The sequence below is a fragment of the Strongylocentrotus purpuratus genome, unplaced genomic scaffold, assembly GCF_000002235.5.
Source record: "Strongylocentrotus purpuratus isolate Spur 01 unplaced genomic scaffold, Spur_5.0 spur5_scaffold_6, whole genome shotgun sequence".
NCBI lineage: Eukaryota > Metazoa > Echinodermata > Echinoidea > Camarodonta > Strongylocentrotidae > Strongylocentrotus > Strongylocentrotus purpuratus.
Window position 1 is genome coordinate 2,896,326 of NW_022145612.1, and position 20,367 is coordinate 2,916,692.

The window sequence follows — 20,367 nt, forward strand, 5'->3', positions numbered from 1 at the left end:
ATGCCGTTCACTGGATCTCGTCATACGATGGGTGTTGTCAAAATACTGATCGCTGATTGGTGCAATTGAAACCTTTAACCCAGCGTTGATCGAAAATATAAACAAATCTCACGTCATACACGTTTTGGCACAAGTTGCTTGTTATTGTTTAGATAGTCTCATTGTTGTGTAATTTTTTTGGCAATAAGCCAAGTTGAACTCTTTAAAACAATGCATTTTCTCACGTTGCAAGGATTAAAAAAGAAGAAATTGCATTGTCTATCACAGTATCAGTTTTATCAACGATTAGAATAGAGGTCGTGAATCAGAAAACAGTATGAGAAGGCGTTCTTTCGTTAGCTTTTGAACCTTGAGGAGGGGCGGGGCGGGGGAGCGTGCCGAATTGACGAATTCTGAGATTGTAAATCATGGGGGGGGGGGGGGGGGGGGGGGTGGGGGGATTCCTCATGAAACAATTCTAACTTAGAACATTTCTAGAAGTACAGAAATAATATTTCGAAATAGGGGGGGGGGGTGGGTTGGGCTGCAACTTATCTTTGTGAATATTTCCTATATTCAGAGTGAAAGATAATGTGAACACAGGGGTGTCGGAGTCCATCCCTCATTCTTTGAAAAAAATGCAGATTAATGTATAGTTTTTAAATTCAAGGTTACTGCTTAGCTGCTGGATTAATGATTATTTCAGTTTATATAGCCTTCGAGTAGGGTACTAAAATTACTCGTTTCTGAAAATCTGCATGAGGGCTAGAATAATGAATATCGTGAATACTCAATTAGTGAAGTTTATGCTACTGGTATTCCAAAATAATCATGAGAAGGGTCTCTCTTTATTTTTGATTTCTTTTTTTTATTCTGGTTTCTTTTATCAATAAGTTATATGCTCTAATTTCTTTTCTCTTTCATTAATCCAAAAAACAAACAAAAAGTGTGAATCTCATAAAAACTAACGAATTGTTTGGGCGTATTTGGGCTTTTTCAGGGGGTAGGCCGGTAGGAGAGAGAGAGAGAGAGAGAGAGAGAGTGGGAGTGGGGTGTGTGGGGGAGCACATAATGTATGTAAGCCATAAGAAAAGAAGGATCTGCATGTTTAGAAACAGTCAAACCTGTCTATTAAGGCCGGCCAAAGGAAAGAGGATAGCCTAAACTTCCAAACAGGTTGTACAACACATATTTCTTTCTCAAGGGGAAAAAAAATGGCCACTATGGACCGATCGATGGCCACCAAAACATGTTTGAATGTCTATTAATGTTCATCTACAGGAAAAACAACTTTATCTATGTTTTAAATGTGAACTCAATTAGGGCCTACATATCTGGTAATTAGAACATTAGAGAATTTGGGTGAAGCCATACCAGAAGTGGATCAGAGAATTGTATGCAAATCGTAAAGGATTGTAAATGCAACGTGGAGTAAACAGTGTATTTGTTATTTTTAGAACACAGTGAACATATTTGATGAGGGTGGGGAATAATTCGTTGTTATTTGTTATAACACCGTATAACACAAGAAAAATCTCAAAATTACCATATTTCATTTCTCTCATCTGATTGCATGTTATCCATATACTCACCAATGAAAATGTAAAATGTAATTTATTTATTATTTTTTACAACCAGTATTCTCTCTGTCGTAATTGTACTTTTTACCTTATTTTCGATATGTCTGATATACACTCTCATCCTCAGCATTATCTTTTATATATATATATATATATATCTATCTCTCGCTTTGTCTCTCTTTCTCTTTCCCTCTCTCCCTTTCTCTCTTTCTCTCCCTCTCTGTCTGTCTCTATCTCACACTTTTCCTGTGTCTCCCGTGCTGTCTGCACTATTATCCTCCCTATCTCTCTTTTATATTTCCCTCCAGCCCTATGATGATTGTGGAATAGAATGTTAAGCGAATTTTATGAATTGTATTAATTTGTATTATGTGTACACTGATTTTTTAATTCATTCACTGCGTGATATGTTTTAATACGTTTTATGTTTGTATAAATATTTATGTTTTTACAATGTACAAAGTTCTGCAATTCAACCATCTGGCTGCAAATGAATTTTTAATAAAACCATTACCATTACCATTACGTTATAACTTATACGGGATTTGGCTTGTGTGAACCCGTGTGTGCACTTTAAAAAACGACATCAGAACTATACCACCCAAAGAAAAGCTCCCCCACCTCCCGTGGCTTATGGACATAATTTGTCTTTTCGTTCTGATCAAGGGTGATGTATGATCATGAATGCCTATTTTTGTTTTCATAGGTTTTTATTCTCTTCTCTATTATGGCTACTGCCCCCGCCAATCTATATCGATGCCCCCTACCCACGAAACTAACCGTTTTTATGGGAAACTACACAAGTCTATTACGAGGAAGGATAATTTCCGAAGCCACAGATGACCATCTTGATAAATTGAACCTAGCTACCAAAGACGTTTAAATATAGCTACTATAGGTCCATGCTGATAACTGTATATATCGGAAACATTTAGGATGTTTATATATATAAACGAGGACAATCACCGCCCCGAGGACCATTACGCCCCCCCCCCCTCGAATCTGCATTAACTAAAACCAACATATTATTCGGGTGGACTGGTGGGTAATTCTCGAGGGGGAATATTGTCATGGAGTTAATTTAGAGTGGTTCGGGAAAAGGGGGGGAAGGGATCGAGGTGGTGTTCGTGCCGAATATTGTCCCAGACAGGCGCGTACGCAGGATTTTTTCAAGGGGGGGGGGGGGGGGTTTAACATTTTTAAATCGGGCCGAAAATTTCGCATCGACTCAGCCAGCCGCTGAATAAGCGGGGGGGGGGGGGTGGTTTTTTTTAGGGTTTTTTTTTTTTTAGGGGGGTTTATACACATAAAAATACCAAGGGGGGGGGGGGGGGGGGTTAACCCCTCAAACACCCCCCCCCCCCCCCCCTGCATACGCGCCTGGTCCCAGAGGATGTGTCTTAAGAGGCGTTTCTCTCTCTCTCTCTCTCTCTCTCCCTCTCCCTCTCTTTCTCTCTTCTTTATATATATATATATTTTTTTTCTTCATTTTTAATTATTTTGGTATTATTTTTTTTATTTTATATTTTCAGAGAGTTTTTTTAATACTATTTGTTATCGTATCAGGACAATTACCCCATAGGACAATAACCCCCCCCCCCCCTCGAAAATTACCCAAGCACCTGTTCTTTAAGGGGAAGTCCACCCGAATACAATACGTTGATTTTAAATAAAGCAGTTTTTTCGGGGGGGGGGGGGGTAATTGTCCTCGGGAGGGGGGGGGGGGGTGGCGACAGGCGCGGATCCACGGGCTGCGAATTTTTTTTCCGTACTCGAGAGAGCAAAAATCCCATGTGCGCATGCGCGTGGACTTATGATTTCTCTGCTACTTCCCATACGAAATGTACATGTATTCGCATGTACTGTGCACGATTCGCGTTCTACGAGTAAACGATGGCATAGTAGTCTTCAAACACAGACTCTGATTTGCCAGTTTGACAAATCAATATGCGTATGTGTCGCGATGTGCTTATTCAAGTCTGTGTAGTTGTATGATTCAGACCCAGTAGTGCATATGGAAATACATTGCAACTTGTATAGAATGGTATAGTAGTCTGCAAGCACAGACGCTAATCTGACAGTTTGACAACATACTAGTAGTGTGCTGAGAAGTACTTTATTCAAGTCTGCGTAGATGTATGATTCAGACCCTACTGGTGCGTGCGTTAGAAATGCATCTCAATGTGTAGAGTGTAGTATAGTAGTCTGCAAGGACATAATAATATATTGTGTATTGATGAGTAGATCTAGTGATTTTATGCAAGTTTGTGTAGTTTAATGATTCCAGACCCAGGCCTACTATCGTTTGTTCAGAGCCAGAAGGGCATTCGTTGTGTTAAGAGTTAACATCCTTCTGGCTCTCAGCAGACCATGATTATAAATAAAAGTAATACAGAGAGTGCGAGCATACTGGAGGGAGAGCTAGAGAGAGAGAAAGAGAGAGAGATAGAGAGAGAGAGAGAGAGAGAGAGTGAGAGAGCAGTGGCACAACACAGAAAACTACGAAAACTTGAATAAAAGCACTACTCAATACACAATAGGCCTATATTATTCTGTCAAACTGTCAAAGGAGAGTCTGTGCTTGCATACTACTATGCCACTCTATAAGTTGAGGTGCATTTCCAATACACGCACCAGTAGGGTCTGAATCATAAAACTACTCAGACTTGAATAACACTATTTTGTCAAACTGTCAGATTAGCGTCTGTGCTTGCAGACTACTATGCCACTCTGCAAGTTGAGATGCCTTTCCAATACACGCACCAGTAGGGTCTGAATCATAAAACTACTCAGACTTGAATAACACTATTTTGTCAAACTGTCAGATTAGCGTCTGTGCTTGCAGACTACTATGCCACTCTGCAAGTTGAGATGCCTTTCCAATACACGCACCAGTAGGGTCTGAATCATAAAACTACACATATTTGAATATAAAGCACTACTCAAGACACTATGTTGTCAAACTGTCCGATTAGCGTCTGTGCTTGCAGACTACTATACCATGCTATTCAATTTGGGATGCATTTCTGTAAGCACTAAAATGTCTGAATCATACAACTACTCAGACTTGAATACTAGTACTATTGCTACGCACGATATATGCGTAATTGTTTTGTCAAACTGGCAAATCAGAGTCTGTGTTTGAAGACTACTATGCCATCGTTTACTCGTAGAACGCGAATCGTGCACAGTACATGCGAATACATATGTACATTTCGTATGGGAAGTAGCAGAGAAATCACAAGTCCACGCGCATGCGCACATGGGGTATTTGCCCTCTCGAGTACGGAAAAAAAATTCGCCCACGGGCTCAATTCTTTCGGCCCGGCTATGGCAAGCCCTTTGTGTAAAAACTAGATAAACTCTGTTTTTCTCAGATAAACTCTGTTTTTCTCAGATAAACTCAGTTTATCAACAGATAAACACAGTTTATCAGAAAAACTCAGTTTATCAGTTGATAAACTCAGTTTATCAGTTGATAAACTCAATTTATCAAGAAAAACTCAGTGTATCAATGATAAACTCAGTTTATCAACATATAAACAGAGTTTATCAGATAAACAGAGTTTATCGGTTGATAAACTCAGTTTATCAGAAAATCTCTGTTTATCAGTTGATAAACTGAGTTTATCATTGACAAACACAGTTTTTCTGATAAACTAAGTATATCTAGTTTTTACACAATGGGCTTGCCATAGCCGGGCCGATAGAATTGGGCCCGTGGATCCGCGCCTGGGTCCGCGCCTTATTTATCCGCGCCTTATTTATAACTGATTTTCCTTATAAAATTAAAAATAATTATGGCGTATATATTCAACATTGAATGAACGCCAATAAACAATTACCCAACAACAACAACAACCGCACCTGGGTGGCGACGTCCAAAGAGGTAATTCGTCCAGTGGGATAATTGTCTTAGGTGGCCGATAAATATGATATGCCATCACACAGGCCACAGGGTATTTGACATTCAACAATGAGTGCACATGATGATAGCAGCAGTCGGCTGGGAACACACATGATTGTGTTAAATCATTTGGACCCGGAAGTACTTTCCGAATGCATGCTATTTCTACATACAGAATACAAATGCACATGTTTTCTGCACGCATGCACGCACGATTACGGGTGCATCACCTGTCGAAGGTATCTATTATTATTTCCTACTATTTCCATTTCCTTTACGTTTATTACAATAAGTAAATTGAAATTGTTGGAAAAGATAGCAGGTAAAAATCCAGATTAGAGTTTAAATCCCTGACATTTTTGAAGTGCCAATGCTGCGACTGTTGCATCGGACGCCTCGCGACGTGGCTAGCCAGTGCCAGCGCAGCGCCAGCTAAGCCGTGAAGCTCTGGGGCGCGTATACGTATCGGCTCCAACATCATGCCAGTGAAGGTGGCTGGCACATTCTGCTTGTCTCCGGGGGCCCGTTCCTAGAAACCGTCATAAGTCTAACTTCTTGACTATCCCATTGAAACTCGTGTTAATTCTATAACACACGTTTCAATGGGATAGTCAAGAAGTTAGACTTATGACGGTTTAATCTAAGTAGGAACGGGCCCCTGATCTCCCCCTTCCATCATCCATGGCCATGCGATCGCGACGAACCTGTCATTTTACTAGTTTTACAAACTAGCTTCGCTTCGGCATCCGCGGAAGGAAGATTCTTTCTACTTTTCTAGTCACACAACACATTTTGAAATCAATAAACAAAATTACGCAAAATAGGCCTAGACCTAGGGCTAGGGTGTAGGTCTAGATCTAGACATTTTTAATTTTAGAAAAATATGAATGATGAAGCTTGCCTGCTTTACTTTATTAAGAATCATAGCATTTTAAGTCTTTTCACATGAAATGACATGAGCATGCATGATGAGGTTTACATTACAGACGTGTGGTGCATGGTGTTGACCCTGGCCAGAATCTCGCATAAAATTTATTTGTATGAAAAATGTAAATTTTGTGTTGATATTCACCTGATAATTATTTGATGTTGTGTTTATGAAAATAGTGATTAGATCTATCATCTAGATCATTAGTGTAAAAGTACAGGGAGTGCATGTGTCTGAGCTGAATATGGCAAGGCTTCCCTAGACAGCAATAACCATCTGATTTGGGTCATTTCTTTAATAAAACTGACATTTGTTGTCATTCCCCAATACAGATGGCAACCCAGAGATCTCGTACCGTGGGGATGGCTATAGGCCTATATGTGCATACTTTCGTCCACGACATTTTCTCCCCGATTTTCTTTATTTAGATCTAATTTCCTGATTTCTAAATCAGATGTAAATTAGGTCGGTATGTCATTTGTCCTAATTACAGTTATCAAAATTTGATAACTCAATATTAAATCGATAATTTACAGACTTACTTATATGAATTATCCAATTTGTATCTCCGAACGTTCATGCACTCGGAACATACATGTAGGGCTATATGACCCGGCGGCCAAAATATTTCCGGGTCAACCTACCAAAACATAGCCAAATGGCCAATCAGAGCACTCGCTTCGTGGGAGTTCGTTGGTCAAGCTGGGCTTACTCGTACGTAGCTACGGTAGCTATTGGACGTTCGAAAAGAAAAAATGAATATTCATCAACTAACACCAAGACGGATAATGTTGACGACGAGACTTTCTCGGATTAATCATAAATTTAGGATCTAAATGAGCAAGCTATCGTAAGTCAAATAAGCTATATATATGTTATTTTTAATTTGTGTTATAATTGCAGCAGTTATGAGGATGTAAAGAGTGAAAATCTCGTTGCATATCTCATTCATCGCGGTCCGGTCGAACCGAACCATTTGTTCCGTACAGTGCCTCACAGAAAGAGGTCCTCAGACTTCAGTCTCTGTAATCGGAGGTCTAGTGGAGCCAGACGTAGTCTCAGTGGAACAACCGACGATTAGAGAGACTGAAGCTTTCGGTCTAGGCTTCCCATGCCTTTTTTCACCAGACTACTGTAAACTCTGTTATTTTTGCATGATTAATTTTACGCAGTGAGCAAATCCAAAACATATTTGCGGATTCTTAAATTTGCGTTGCACCCAATTCAGCCCGTTCAAAACACATAAGAAGTCGCGGACACAGACTTAAGCGTGAAATCCGCAAAAATTAATGCACTGTGAATACTACCACGTTAGCAGTAGTTGTCGTTGTGAGGTGTCGCACGTCTAGTCTTAAGAAAAAAAATTGTTACTCTTGATGCCCCTGAGGAAGAAAAGACTGAAACCTTTAAGAAGACTAAATTGATTTTAAGGTGGTAGAGAATGTAAAGTGATTAGGGTAGCTCATATCCTAGACAGAAACAATAACCATCTGGTATGGGGAATTATTTAATAATGTAATAAAACTGACAGTTGTCAACATCACCATACACAGACATTAACCTTGTCACAGATATTTTTAAAGATGTCCCCAGCAATCTCAAACAAACGGCATTGCATAACCCCCCCCCCCCCCACCCACTAACCCAAATGATGCGATTCAGTCTCTGTATATAGGTGGTCAGTGGTGCCAAACACAGTCTCTGCGAATCAACCATCGACATCAGAGACTGAATTTTTTCACCTACTCATATCCATGACATGATGTTCTTATTGAGCATGGTATATTACCCCTTTATGACCCCTAATTTATGCATCATTTACAGGCTCTATAATGGCTGATAGTGATGCAGAGAAGAGGAGATTGTTCATTGGTGGTTTGCATCATGAGCTCAAAGAACAGGATTTGAAGGAGCGTTTCGGAAGACATGGATCCATTTCATCTTTAAGACTTAAGACGAAGAAGGATACAAAAGGTAAGTCCTCTCCTTGAATGATAAAATGTGTTATTTTTTGAAAAATCAGGCTCCAGAAATTGCAGCAAGGAACAGACTAGACAGTTCATTGTAACTGGTGTGGTCTAAAATTTGTAGTATTTTTTAAACATTGAGTTTAAACCATTTTAATTCAAATAATCTGACTATAATATAATACATGATACAAGTTTACAAAATTTATGTTGTATATATTGTTCCATTGTAAAGTTGATAGTTGAAGTCGTTTGAGAATTTGAGCTTAACATATTTTCATATTTCTTTCTTTTGACAGGAAACCCAATCAAGACATTTGCCCATATGGACATCGTTCTCACAGATAAGGAATTGAAGAAATGTGAGTATCACAAGTATCACATTTTTAGTCCCATTTTTATTGGAAAAGTTACTTGATTAGCTTTAGTAGATTTCAGATCATACTTCTGAAAGATATTTTTCAAGTCTGTGTAAGTTGTGAAAGCCTAATGCCCTAAATTGAGGTTTACAAAGAAAAACACAAGTTCATGTTGGGATGTCAGTGTACCGAACATGCTTAACCTGTAGCCATCTGTATTTATGTATTTCCTTCAATATTACTGTAACGCCAGTGGAAACCAAATTTCTATGTAACTTGTTTGCAAAGACCAAATCAAATATCTTTTCTCTGACTGATTATCTCCTGTTTTGTTTATAGGTATGAGTATTTATAATAACACAAAGTGGAATGGAAATACTATGCAGATACAGTTGGCCAAGGAGAGTGACCTTACAAGGTAAATTTAACTTTTACTATTTAAAAATGTAAAAAATATATATTGTTAATCATCAACTCTGCTGCTAAATGTCATGTTTACAAGTAAGGAGTAACTTTTTGTATAAGTTTAAGGTCACAAATTTAATGGTCAGTTACTGTTTGTGAATTACCCGAAGGCATAGATGCAATATTTGAACATATATAAAGTTTCAGATTATTGAACAAACTATTAAATATATGATTGAATAAAATATTCATACAGTGAGACAGTATGCTACTTTTATTAGACAAATGTCTGTATGTAATTGCTATACAAGATTTAAGATACACGTATTAGAGCTGAGTCATCACGGGTTTTCCCAAACCCAGGTTTGACTTGAAAATTTTGTGTGCATGCAGCGGCGGGAGTTAGACTATTTAAGTTGCTGTTCTAATAATGCGACAGAAAAGACAGTTACTGCTTTCAAAACAATAAAATAATCAATTAAAATAAATTAAGATGCTTTAAAAAATAAATGGATATCCTTCCAGTTGAAGGTAGGTGTTTTTTTCGCTCAAAATTGAGGCTGCAAGAAAGGGATCACGCTTCGTACGTGGTACCGAGTGCTTTCAGAAATGGAAGTGGAAATATGACCCACTGAAGACTGAGCAAGTTAAGAAAGTCCCACACACAAGACTAAAATGTTGATCAGACTATTACAATCAAATCATAATACTAATAGGCATTAATTTAATTGTCAAAATATATCCACTACATAATGATTTACCCTTGATATTTTGATGAAGGAAAATAATTTAAAGCCCTTGAAATAACATCGAAGTGCCTTCCGTTCGTTCCAAAAATTTGTGTATAACAGCAAGCTGAAGTTACAAGTCATGTTTTGTTTACGTTGCTACACCGTCATCTGAGCAAGCATTAAACCAATTAAAAAACATCACGTAAGACTTCAAGGGATGCCAATTCAACAAAATTACCATAAAATAATTATTTGCTTTGACAAATAATACTATAGATATTCATAATATCTTACAGAAATAATGATATTTCATGAGCTACGTACTCGATATCGAGTTCAGCTAGCCATCATTTTGATCTCATCTTGTTACCTCTTCACCTCATAATTGATTTATTTCAGACTAGAGCGAGAGAGAACTGCAGTGAGTACACTGGACGAAGAAGACGTAGTTGTGAGACCTAAGAAACCATCTCATCAAGCTGCTGCGGTGAAGAGATTGGAAGAAAACTTTGAGAAGGCCGGAATCAGTGAGTTTGTGGTCAAAGGAAAGGTTCCAGGAACACAGATTGAAGGAGAAAAGGTAGGATGTTGCTGTTTAGTTTTAGTTCTAAGCATCATTAAATATAAAGTTGAGTTCTGGTCATGTGATTGCATTGTGAAAGAAACTCGGTGGAATCTATCAGAAAAGGTTGATCATCTAGCATATAAGTATTCGTGTGTATTGCAAGGTTCTGGAATCATCAAAATGATAAGAAATTTGGCCAAACCTTGGCAAAGTTACAAGCACTGTACACAGAATGATGTACATGGGACTACACAAGCACATGGCGAAAAAAACCTACCCCCAATTTTTACGATGTCTCATGTCATATTTAGAATATGGAGGCATTTGAAGAGCCATGCTTTTCAGGGAACATGTTTAATCTGATGTTCGTGCATAATAACAATGATAATGCTCACAAATAATTGTTCACCTCTTCCCAGAACTCAACCTTCTCTTTAAGTTGAGTAGTCAAGAACTGAATGTCATAAAACTTGTCACTAGTAACTACCACAATACAAGTAGACTCCAAGTGGTGGGTTTATCACTTTGATGAGTCATAATGTGAAGATATGATAATACTGTGTTTGGATAAGGTTAAGTACATGTACATGTACATGCAAGTGATGCAACAGTGTATTGTGTTTTAATATATTAGAAATATATTCATGATATGATGGACATAGATAATTTGAAAGTCAACATTTAATTTTCAATAGTGTGGAATGTAGATATGACATAAGACAAAAATAATAAAAGTGTTCTTGCAATTGATTTTTCTTTTAAGTTTTGATGATGTGGCTTACACTTTCTGCATTATCTGACTCTTATAAACAGAACTGGATCGTTGGGAAATATGGCCGTGTCCTACCTGTGGTGTACATCAGAAGGAAAGACAAACAGAAGGTTGTCTGTTACGATCCCTCTAAATTTAGTCATCACCTCAAGAAGTTCAAGGAAGACGACAAAGTAGATGAAGGAATTGGAATGGCGAAAGTTGACAAATTGACTTGGGACCTGCCAGAGAGTAACTCTGAAGTCTCCTTGAAAAGAAAGGGGATTTTCTCACAGGCAAGACCTGTGATGTCACAGAAAAAGAAAATGATGAAGAAAGATCAGCTAGCATATAGAAAAGAGCCAGAATGTGGTGTGCCAAAGAGAGGAGTAGACAGCTATTGTTCAGGCCAAAGTGATAGTGACTTTGATGATAAAGATGATGATGACAGACTTCCCACAATCGAGGACCATGTCCAGGTGAATTCAGGTGGTGCAGAACAGCCAAATGATTTTGAAATTGTCAGAGACAGTGCATCCCCATTCATTCAGAAAGCCAAGTCAAATACATTGACGTTTGAATCAGAGCCGGGGTATGATTCAGATGACAGGGATTCTGTTGATACTGATGAGCTTTGCACCTTAGTCAGATCGTCAAAGAAGTCTTCTGGATCTCAAACAAATGGAGTCTTGAAGAGGAAAGAGGCATCAAAAATGACATTGTCCACAGGAGATAAGCAGGCTGGAACTACCAAGATGAAAAGAGTGAAAAAGGCCCATAAAGAGGAAGAGGAAAGTGATATGTGCAAACAAAGTGGTGAAAAGATTAATGTCACAAGAATTGAAAACAATTTTGCTGAGGTTGGTGAAAGTGGCGCTGACTCTGATATTAATGATGATAATGATAGTTTGAATGGTGATGACACTACTGATAGTGAACAACATGAACATAGTGAGGAGGAGGAAAAAATGAGTGATATGAACACTGATGAAGATGGAATGGATATATTGAAGCAGGATGACGACTACCCAAACGATGATGGCCCCGTACCTTCATTGAACTTTGACCCTCTCATCCTTGATAGGTCACATCTTCAAGGTCATAAGAAGGCCAATGACCTTTCAGAATATCCAGATGACGATGAGCAGGAAGAGGAGGAGGATGAGGAGGAGGGTGATGATGATGAGGATGATGATGAGGAGGAGGAGCAGGATAGTGATGACAATAATGAGAGTGACACTGGAGAGGGTGAGACAGCTACCCAAGATTCAGATGAAGAGGATGATGACCAGGAGACATTGGGTAGCCCAATCGCTAGATTTGACTTTGAGCCTCTTATCTTGGACAGGGCAGCAATGAGAGAGAGCATAGGTACAGAAACAAATGGAGACCAGCCCGATCTAGAATGCCGTGCAGAAGAAAAGAAAGAGGATTCAGATGATAGTGACTCTGATAAGGATGATGATGCGATTGACGAGGAGGATAAGAGTAGCGATGAAAGTAGCGATGCCGGAGAAGAGCAGAGTGAGGAAAGTGACAATACAGAGTCTGATCAAAGATGTGATGATACATTAAACAATATAAAGGAAATTAAAAAATCAACCGACAAGGAAGGTAAATCAAAGACTTTGCCCGAGGTAAAATCATCAGCCACAGTGATAGATGTAGAAAAGCCCCCAGCAGAATTACAGCTAAAGAAGGACAAATTTAGTCAGGACATGTATGACAAATCCGGAAGGCTGTTGTCCAAAGCTGCAAAGAGGAAACTTGCCAGAGAGGAAGCAGAGAAACAGAAGCAAGCTGATGAAAGAAGAATGGAGTCCATGAAACGACAGCAGAGGGCACTATTGGATCGCCAAGTTGCTATCAAAGGAGCTCTTTCAGCAGTGGTAAGAATATGTCTATTTTTCAATTATTTTATTTTGGTGTGGTTTACTGATATTTTTTAAATTTCAAATGAAATACAACATAATATTAAAAAAAATAATGGTTTGTACGTTCAGTCACATGATATATCTAAGAAAATCTTAAGAATCACATTATACAATCGTATTTGTGTGTCCCTATCAAAATCTGATAAACAAATTGATGTCTATCACTAAAATTTTGGCTTTTTGAAATTGACTTTGGATTGAAAACATGCGTAACAAAATACAAGTTATATTCTCAGTAAAAGTTATTTTATTGATCAGACTTGTTTCAATTTCGGAGACCTGTGGAGGATTGTTCTTATCTCTCAAAGTCATATTAACTTTTGCTTTGAAGGATGATAAAGACAAGAAACAAGGCAAGCATATCACTTTTGACTCTGATGATGATGATCCAGAGAGTGATACAGGGGCAGGAAATGATGAAACCATGATTGCTGGACAGAAGATACCAAGCAAGATCTCTCTCTTTGAAAGTGATTCTGATGATGAGGAGGAGGGTTCGGTGACTGAGAACAGAGTCAAGAAGATGTGGGATGATGACGAGGATGATGATGACGACGATGAAGAGGATGATGAGAGATTCAAGATCAAACCTCAGTATGAAGGTGAAGCTGGTCAAAAGGTATGAAACAGTTCACATTGTCTGTTTAGAGTTAATGTCCTTGGGGTTCTGATGATGTATTTGTATTGTTTTCTTTAGAGCTCATGTAAGGAATAAATGATAATGCATGGGTCACAATAGGGAATAATCCCCTTTACATTTTATGTAGGCCTACAGTTGCATTGCCAGGGGATATAAGCACTGACCAGGAATTGCGTTTTAGAGAATTCAGACGAAAAGACAGTTTGGAAGATTGTTTTAATATAATGTTATTAGAATTCATTTACTGTGTAAAATTGTTCCATTTTTAGTCAAATTTTTAGATATAATACTTTCAGAATTATCTACTTGTGCTAGACATTAAGAGATTAATAGCAATTCAAGGAAAAAAAATGATGTTATGACAAAATGTGATCTAGGAGCATGTTTATTTGCAGGAGACTTTGTTGTTTTGTTATCCTAGACAGTCAGTGAGTGGGAACTTATATAAAACCAACCACGTTTTTATTTGTACTTTACAGCTGATTCAGATGGAAGCGAGATATGGAGGAGATACCCGCTTTAAACTAGATACAAGATTTATGGATAAAGAGAATGAAAATTCAGGAACAGGTGCCATAGCAGAAGTCAAAGAAAGTAAGAAGTTTTTATTTTAACAATGATCTAGAAATGTATTTGAGTCTATTTAAAGAGAAGGTTGAGTACTGGTCATACCATTGCATTGTAAAAGAAACTGGGAGCAATTTGGAAGATTGATTCTGTAGTCCATAAGAATTGAACTTTACTGTGAGGTTTTTCAAATCCAAAGAAAGTGACCCAAATCTTGCTTTGCAAACAGAAATGGGTGTACAGGCCTACACCCACATGTGACTGTTGTGTCATGAAAGTTTGGCTCAAACTTCCCAGCTATTTCACACCAAATTTCAAACTCCTTAGCAGCAGAAATTTCAACTATGATTTTTTTCTCAATAGAGATATAGAGAAAGCTCACAATGTGTTATCTTTACCAGAGCTCAGCCTTCTCTTTAAACATTGTGTGCCTGCACATACAAGCATCTTCCATGTAAACACTACCTTACATACATACTCTGCATGTGAGATGACTCGATATTTCGAAATTCCCCCCAAAGAAACACAGCTGACATTCTTTCTTTATTTCACCTGCCTCTTAGATGCTGAAGATGACCCATCATCTAGTGACCTACAGGAAGAAAAACGTAAATCACTGGCTATTCTTCAGAACATGTTAGGCACACCAGTGGTTGCTTCGTCTAAACCTGTAGAGCCTAATTTCAAGTAAGATAATGATATATAACATAAGATATATAAATAATGTATGAGATAATAGAACAGCTAGAAACCTCAAATTAATTTGGTTCTACTTAATTATTATGTGATGGCTGTATATCATCTGTAGCTTTTCGTATATACATTTGTGTGTTTGTTTGTGTGTGTACATTTTACAAAAGGTGATGCACATGTGGGAATAAATTCTGTGTTAGAAAATCTTTAAATTGTTGCAATATCAGGCTGCATATTGCATACATGCCTCTTTTGCAAGTTTTATATCTATATACTATTTTGGTAAATATGTGCATCATTGCAATAAGTGTATGAAAATCGGATTGAAAACAAACCACCTTTTCTTCAAGATTCCTTGTTTTACAACAAATCTTTAGATATGAAATAGTAATAATGGGAATATAAGATGTAAATATTCCACTCTTCTTTTCATCCAATAGGGATCCTTCTCAGCTTCACTATGATCCAAGTCGAGATGAACATAGCAAGTATGAGCTTCAAGAAGCTCATGCAGAAGAAAGGTGAATATTGCTGAATTTGTAATGCTGAATATATGTTTGTTATATAAGTGAAATTCTGATAATGCTCACATTTGAATTGCTGCATGTTACACTTTGTGCTACATCATGTACATTTACATCCCCAAATGATAGTGTGTTAAATGTCAGTGCTACATGTAAATGCAATGTTTGACCAGACCATTGAAGATCTTATTTCTTAAAAAAACAAAAATTGAAGAATTACTTACGTTTTTATATAGTCAAGAAAATTACCAAACTTCAAGCTCATCTTTTATAGAATAATTAAAAAACATGAAAAATATTATCATTATATATTTTATAACAGTTTAATATGATGTTATTAGAAATCCAGTAACTTCATATTTCATCATGAGATAAAACATTTTTAATATTCTTCCACCAGGTAATGTTTTCAAACACATAAACTGTGTTTTGACTTTTGAGTTTAGTAGCTTGTTTACTGTAGTATCATATATATATATATGAGAAATTAAAACATCACCAATAGATCATGATTATGATATTAGAGAGTTAGCTACATCAGCTTATAAAGTTAAATATGTGCCATGAATGCATCTTTTTGTAGTGATGCCAAGAAGATAGAAGAAGAGGTGCGGAAAGAGAAACGAAAGATGGAGGAAGAGAGGGCCAAGTTGCCTGAGGTCTCTAAGGAGAAGTTCTTCCAGGTTAGCAGTAATCTCAAGGATGCCTTCAGTGGTGGAGGAGGAGGAGGAGGAGAGTTGGAGGAGGATGGAGATGGAGACGGTGGAGGAGAAGGGGATGGAGGAACTTTCACATTCTTTGGAGGAGATGACTCTGATGGTGAAGGTATTAATCACTTTTATTCTACCTTGTATGGATCATTATCATCTGCAGAGCATGTTGATGCAAAAAAGAATTGCAGTTATTCAAAGTCAATTGAAAACCAAATCAAAATTCAACTTTTATGTGGCTAATTTGAATGAATACCATTTTATGGCAAGTTGGTTTATCTTGTTACCATGCAATTGAACTAGTCATGAATTGTTTTCAATTTTGTTGTTGAAGAGAACGATATTGAATTAACATAGTCTCAATGTCTCAAAACTTATCCTACATGTCCATGCAAATGAAAGAAAAATGTTCCTGTATGAGCTCCAAAATCGAACTATTCGTTTGGTAATTGACTGTAATGGTTTATCTTCGAGAACATTATCCTTTCTAGTTTCATTCATGGTAGCGTTCATTTTTAAATCACTAATATATGGCACTGTGAATTGTTATTTGGTGTGGAGGGGGCAGTAAAATGTTTGACTTCTTCTTTTCACCGTCATAGATAATGTATTTGCTTGTTTATTGTTTTATAGATGAAGTTCCCGAAACTAAGATGGATGAAAACTTAAATACAGACCTTGCTTCATCACTACTTACTTCAAAGAGGTTCAGGTATGATAGCAGTGATGATGACGATGATGATGATGATGGCGAAGGTGATGAAGACATGGAGGTCGATTCAGATAAAATCAAAGCTACAGAGTAAGTGAAATGATCTAAGCAAACTGTTCTTTGTACAACGTTGATTCAATATTTCTTGAATTTAATGATTTTCAAACCTTGATCATGGTTCAAATAGCTATTGACCAATCAAGTTGCAAAGTTTAAGCCAATTAAGCTTAGTCTTTTGAGTCTTCTTTCCTTTAGTTAGCAAGTTCTCACAGACTCAAGATTATTCTCAATGGATAGGTCACCAAGACAGCTTGGTTAAATAACTGCATCTAGAAAAAACAAAGAAAACACTTTTTTTGTTAAATTGTTTTAATAGAAAATACTTAATATTTATTTTGGAAACATTTTAAAAGCATTAAGTGTATTCAACCCTGAAGTATGAACATCTATATTCAATTTATTTTATATTTAATTTAAAGTGCAATAACTCATATTTATATGTTTGTTCTGCCTATAATAAAATTTAAATCTAGAATTGAGGATGCGATTGAATTGTTTTTATTTGTTGTTATGCTCTTGATATGTGTTAAATTGAAATACGTAAACTGGCATAGTGCTTGTTCAGTCAATTAGAGAGAATGAGACAAATGACCATTAATATGATTTCTGTTGATCTGTTTCTTGATAGGAATGTACCTGAGGAGGAATCAGAGGACACATCAGTACCACAGGCATTTTTCTTTCTGCCAGATGACCCTAGACTAACAGGTAATTAGTGGATTTTATTATTATTGGAAATGATGTACATTGTAAGAATGCACATTGTACTTTTCACAAATACAAATTTGATGATAAATTACAATAATTCATAGAAAAAAAAAATTTTCTTCATCTTTTTTTTTTACTTTAAAAGTTTTTTATGTAAACTTGGATGTAAATATAATGCATTTCATCAACAATTAGTACATATAGGGAATCACTTGCATTGTCTTCTGTGCAAGATCAAATTTCCTGAAAGCAATTATTTTATTGATTGTTATTTATCCATCTTTGCAGCTGGATCGCAGAAGTTTTGTCGACCCAAAGACCGAGATGCCATGATGACTACGTGGGAAGAAATGAAAGCTCAGTTGCAAAATGTAAGTGGATAAATACGAATTTTTAGTCATGAGAACCTTTGAAACATGTATCAAAGATTTGTGTGTCATACATATTCTTGATACTCCAGTTGGTTGTTCCTGTGGTGTATACTGCATTATTGTAGACATGTGGTAGTGGCTGACTGATTTCATGTTTCAAGGATGAACAAATACTAAGAGAGTCTTGAAGAAGTCACTGATTTATCTTCCTGTACATTATTCACAGGATACAGATGAATACCAAAATGAAATTCAATTCGTGTGTTAGGATGGAGGTTCAGATTTTCTATTCTTTTGATGAATATTCCAGTAGAATAACACAAGGTTGTACACTTGACTTTATATACAGTATTTTGCAGTCATTACCCTTAATAAATACATGTATACTAATATTCTATTATTTCTATCTCCAACAGGACTTCCGCAAAAGACATCAGAAAGCTGTACGGGATCAAAAGACATCAAAGAAATGGCAGAAGAAACCAGTGAAAAGTTTTAAAAAATGATGTGTGTATGCACACACAAAAGTGGAATCCTGTGATATATGCGAAGAGTATGTGAAGTCTTACATGTATGTATTGAAATCATCATGTGTCTATAGTAACAGGAATGACATGCAGTCTCAACAGCTCCTGTAGCAATGTTATTTTAAAGACCATGTACTTGACTACTTCATGGAGTCTTCTGAAGCGAAATGCTGTAGTATGCAGCCGTTAAGCAATAGAGTGGTCCATTGCAACTTTCATGTTATTTTATTATATTAGATGCCAACCAATCCTTTTTTGTTAGAATGATTTCTATTTTTCGGCGTTCAATTAATGTTCTGAACCTTTGATTCCTCTCTTTTTCTAAAAAAATATATGTGTAAACCACGTAAAAAAAAAAGGACACTATATTCCTTATTTGGTCATGAGAAATTCCAAATTTATCTTTGAAAAGTTGTCAGGTATGATATAACACTGTTAATAAAGCCTAGGAGGAGCAGAGGAAGTTGTAAGGTCTGTCATTAGTGATGAACCTGAGGAATTGTGAAATACTCTTATAACCAGGCTGTTGAAAACAAAAGCATATATACAGTTCCTGTACCAATCAGTAATGACTAATAGGGAAATCAACTTATGATTGTATTCTGATCATGGGAGATCAATTTATACTCGGGAAAGAGTGGGATATATTTAACACGTTTTCTCTTCTTGGTGTACCAAAATTTCCTCTCACACTCAAAAAATGTTTATTTTCTGGGAAGTGCCATTTCAGGATCTATTAAGTGAGCATGACATATGGTATCAAACTAGTAGGCATACCCAAGTACTTTGTGAACTTTGTGAACTTTGTATACTATGTATACTTGTTGTTTTTTATGAACTACATGTGGAAATAAAACTTGAAACTTGAACTTGAACTTTATTTGACTTGAAATTTTATTAGACTCCATTGTGGGGTAGATACGTGTATCTGTCATGCATTTCTGTGCAAACCCTTAGTCCTAAGGTGTTTGTTAGCAGAAGGTTCTACCGGTACATGGGCTTTTCATGGTTTCTTTTTCAGTGTTCATCTTTATACAAAAAGTTTGTTATTACATCAGACCTCACAATCTATCATGATTTTAAGAATAAAGACAAGCATTTTTTTGTCCAAGAATACTAGATCAAATGAATAGAGATAAAAACGTTGGTTGGTATAATCCTCTTACTGCGCGGAATGAGACATGGGTATAACAAAAACATTCATGTAGACAAACAGAAGCAGTCAAATCTTCCCAAAAGGTCACAAACTTATGACAGCGAAGGGCATCTGTTTACTATTAGACAGGGTTCCATGTCGTAAATCAACTTCCGCTGCACATCACATTGCCTCAACATGAATCCACATTTCCTAGAAAACATCACGCTGTTGGGCTTTGTCGAATGAACTTATACCAGTAACCTCAGAAGATTCGGAAGCTCAAATGTTCATCAATCATCGTAAACATCAATATCATGGGACATGTTGCCATGGACACATGACTTCAGTAATAACATTCTATCATGAAAGAGGTTGTTGACGATCATAGGGCAGTGCTGTGTCATGTCAGGGATGCTGAATAATCCCTTTTACTATTCAGAATTGATCAATTCATCTGTCATTTTGATCCTAACAAACTATTTAGAATAAATGAGAAAGGACTGAATGATAAATTTTTTCTTCTAGTAAAATGGAAGGAAAAATAAAACTCACTATGTTTCAGTGATTTTACTTGTCATATTGGCTTGAAATTCCATCTTTTTTTCTTCATT

The 20,367-nt window shown here is 36.8% G+C and overlaps 1 protein-coding gene across 1 annotated transcript; it reads left to right on the forward strand.

Moving 5' to 3' along the window:
• Positions 1–5,626: 5,626 nt before the first annotated feature.
• Positions 5,627–19,380, forward strand: LOC575561 (nucleolar protein 8). Its single transcript, XM_030972574.1, has 15 exons — positions 5,627–5,705; positions 8,219–8,368; positions 8,661–8,723; positions 9,060–9,138; positions 10,256–10,436; positions 11,235–13,061; positions 13,438–13,725; positions 14,226–14,340; positions 14,877–15,000; positions 15,447–15,527; positions 16,114–16,355; positions 16,874–17,042; positions 17,641–17,720; positions 18,009–18,091; positions 18,508–19,380. Exons 2-15 carry the CDS (start codon positions 8,227–8,229, stop codon positions 18,595–18,597), a joined length of 3,564 nt encoding a protein of 1,187 aa, XP_030828434.1. The 5' UTR covers positions 5,627–5,705; positions 8,219–8,226; the 3' UTR covers positions 18,598–19,380.
• Positions 19,381–20,367: the final 987 nt, after the last annotated feature.

What these genes read in the sequence shown, in the direction of transcription:
- LOC575561 (XM_030972574.1), top strand. Translation starts at nt 8,227, where the DNA reads ATGGCTGATAGTGATGCAGAGAAGAGGAGATTGTTCATTGGTGGTTTG. An exon ending in CATAGCAGAAGTCAAAGAAA is followed by an intron (nt 14,341 to 14,876) that starts GTAAGAAGTTTT and finishes CCTGCCTCTTAG; the next exon opens with ATGCTGAAGATGACCCATCA. An exon ending in AGATGACCCTAGACTAACAG is followed by an intron (nt 17,721 to 18,008) that starts GTAATTAGTGGA and finishes CCATCTTTGCAG; the next exon opens with CTGGATCGCAGAAGTTTTGT.